Raw genomic sequence first — 1,623 nt, forward strand, 5'->3', positions numbered from 1 at the left:
CGGGGTGGGCTGGGGACACGGCTCTGCTTGGAGCCAAGAGGGCACCTGTGGGGACAGCGTCCATGTGGCCTGTGCAGTAGAAAAATCGTAACTGTGGGAGAGATGGTGACTGTTTCCCATTTGTTTCCTGTTGTCCCTCCCTGTCACCCCCACAGCCTGGATTGAATGATGATGCGTTGAGGTATTTGCACCTCCAGCTCAATTATTTCAAAACAGATGAGTCCAAGTTAAATTTGTGAAGGGAAAACCAGCTCCAAATTCATGGAGCAGGAGCTTCAGGCCATGATCTTGTAGTTTCACCCAGTATTTCAAATATGTCACAGCAAGAGCTACTGTGATCAGCCAAGACCCTGAGCTTGTGGACAACAAAGTCCCCAAAGCTGCAGATCGCACCTGTCTGCACCCAGGTAAAGCTTTGTTCTGGGCTTGTCTCCCTCTTCTCCCAGGCTGTGAAGGCTTCTTACGGCAAAGGCTTCACCTTGTCCATTTCTGCTCTCTTCATCACAACAAAAACTGTTGGTGCTCGTGTGGAGCTGAGTGAACAGCAGCTGCTGCTGTGGCCTGGAGACGCCGATAAGATCCTGCCCGCCGACAACCTCCCAAAAGGCAGCCGGGCTCACATCACCCTTGGCTGCGCCAACACCATCGAAGCGGTCCAGACTGGGCTCGATCTGCTGGAGTTTGTGAAACTGGAAAAGGCAGGGAACAAAGGGGAGGAAGTGGGGGAAATTGGAGGAGGGAAACTGCTGTATTTTGGTAACGGTATGTGGATGCTCGTCCTTTCCAAAAAGATCGATGTGAAGGCAATATTCTCAGGTTACTATGGAAAAGGAAAACTTGTGCCAACGCAGAGCACCAACAAACGGGGCTCTGCTTTTAGTTCCTGCACCATCATCTAGGAGCACGGGCAGGGTAGCTTGGTTGGTTGTTTTTAAAAGGCAAATAACTCCTGTAACCTTTAGAGTGTAAAGAGAAATAATTCTACCTGTACTAAGTAAGCCCTTTTGCCAACCCCAGTGTGAAGCGTCTCTGGGGAGAGAGTTTATTGGCCTCAGAACAAGGAAGAAAACAAGCAACTCCTGACTGACAAAGGGACACGCTCCCAGAAGTGATGGCAGCAAGTGAAGTGCTGCCGAGCGTGTTTTAAAGGAAGAGCTCTGGAGAGAACCAGCCATGGGGTTCTGCTTGTTTTCTTCCTTGGAGGAAGATCTCCTGCGGTCTTTTATAACTTCCCAATGAACCACAATCGTTAGATCTTTACATGTCAGCACTATAAGCAGTGGCAGACCAAAGCCTGTACATAACCGGCCTGAAGCCAAGTGAACTGGGTCACGTCTCTCCCCTTCTCCCACACCTGAGGGACAGCAGTCGTGCTGGTAGCTCAATTACTGGGTCAAAACCAGCAAGACCCAACTGTGGATCACTCTGTCAAGCGCGGCGTTACTAACAGTTTAGCTGGTAAGAAGAGAACTCGCGCTCCACCCCAGTTCATTCACCGTTTGCACGTGAAGGTTCCTTCACTGCGGGGAAGAGACGTGCTGGTGAGCGGACAGAGGGAAAGCACGTTGCCAGAGAACATCTTAAAGAGCTGCCATGGACTTGAAACCAGTGAAATACCAGGAG

General features: G+C 50.5%; 1 protein-coding gene across 1 annotated transcript; it reads left to right on the plus strand.

Moving 5' to 3' along the window:
* Window positions 1-446: 446 nt before the first annotated feature.
* LOC104529644 (2',3'-cyclic-nucleotide 3'-phosphodiesterase-like) lies at window positions 447-906 on the plus strand (the record flags this gene model as incomplete). The annotated part of the gene is made up of 1 exon (XM_010174002.2): window positions 447-906. A coding segment is annotated over one exon (453 nt), but the record flags the coding sequence as incomplete, so codon positions are not given.
* Between the last annotated feature and the right edge of the window lie 717 nt (window positions 907-1,623).

This window comes from Antrostomus carolinensis, unplaced genomic scaffold (genome assembly GCF_000700745.2).
Source record: "Antrostomus carolinensis isolate BGI_N321 unplaced genomic scaffold, ASM70074v2 scaffold15828, whole genome shotgun sequence".
In the NCBI taxonomy this organism is placed as follows: Eukaryota; Metazoa; Chordata; class Aves; order Caprimulgiformes; family Caprimulgidae; genus Antrostomus; species Antrostomus carolinensis.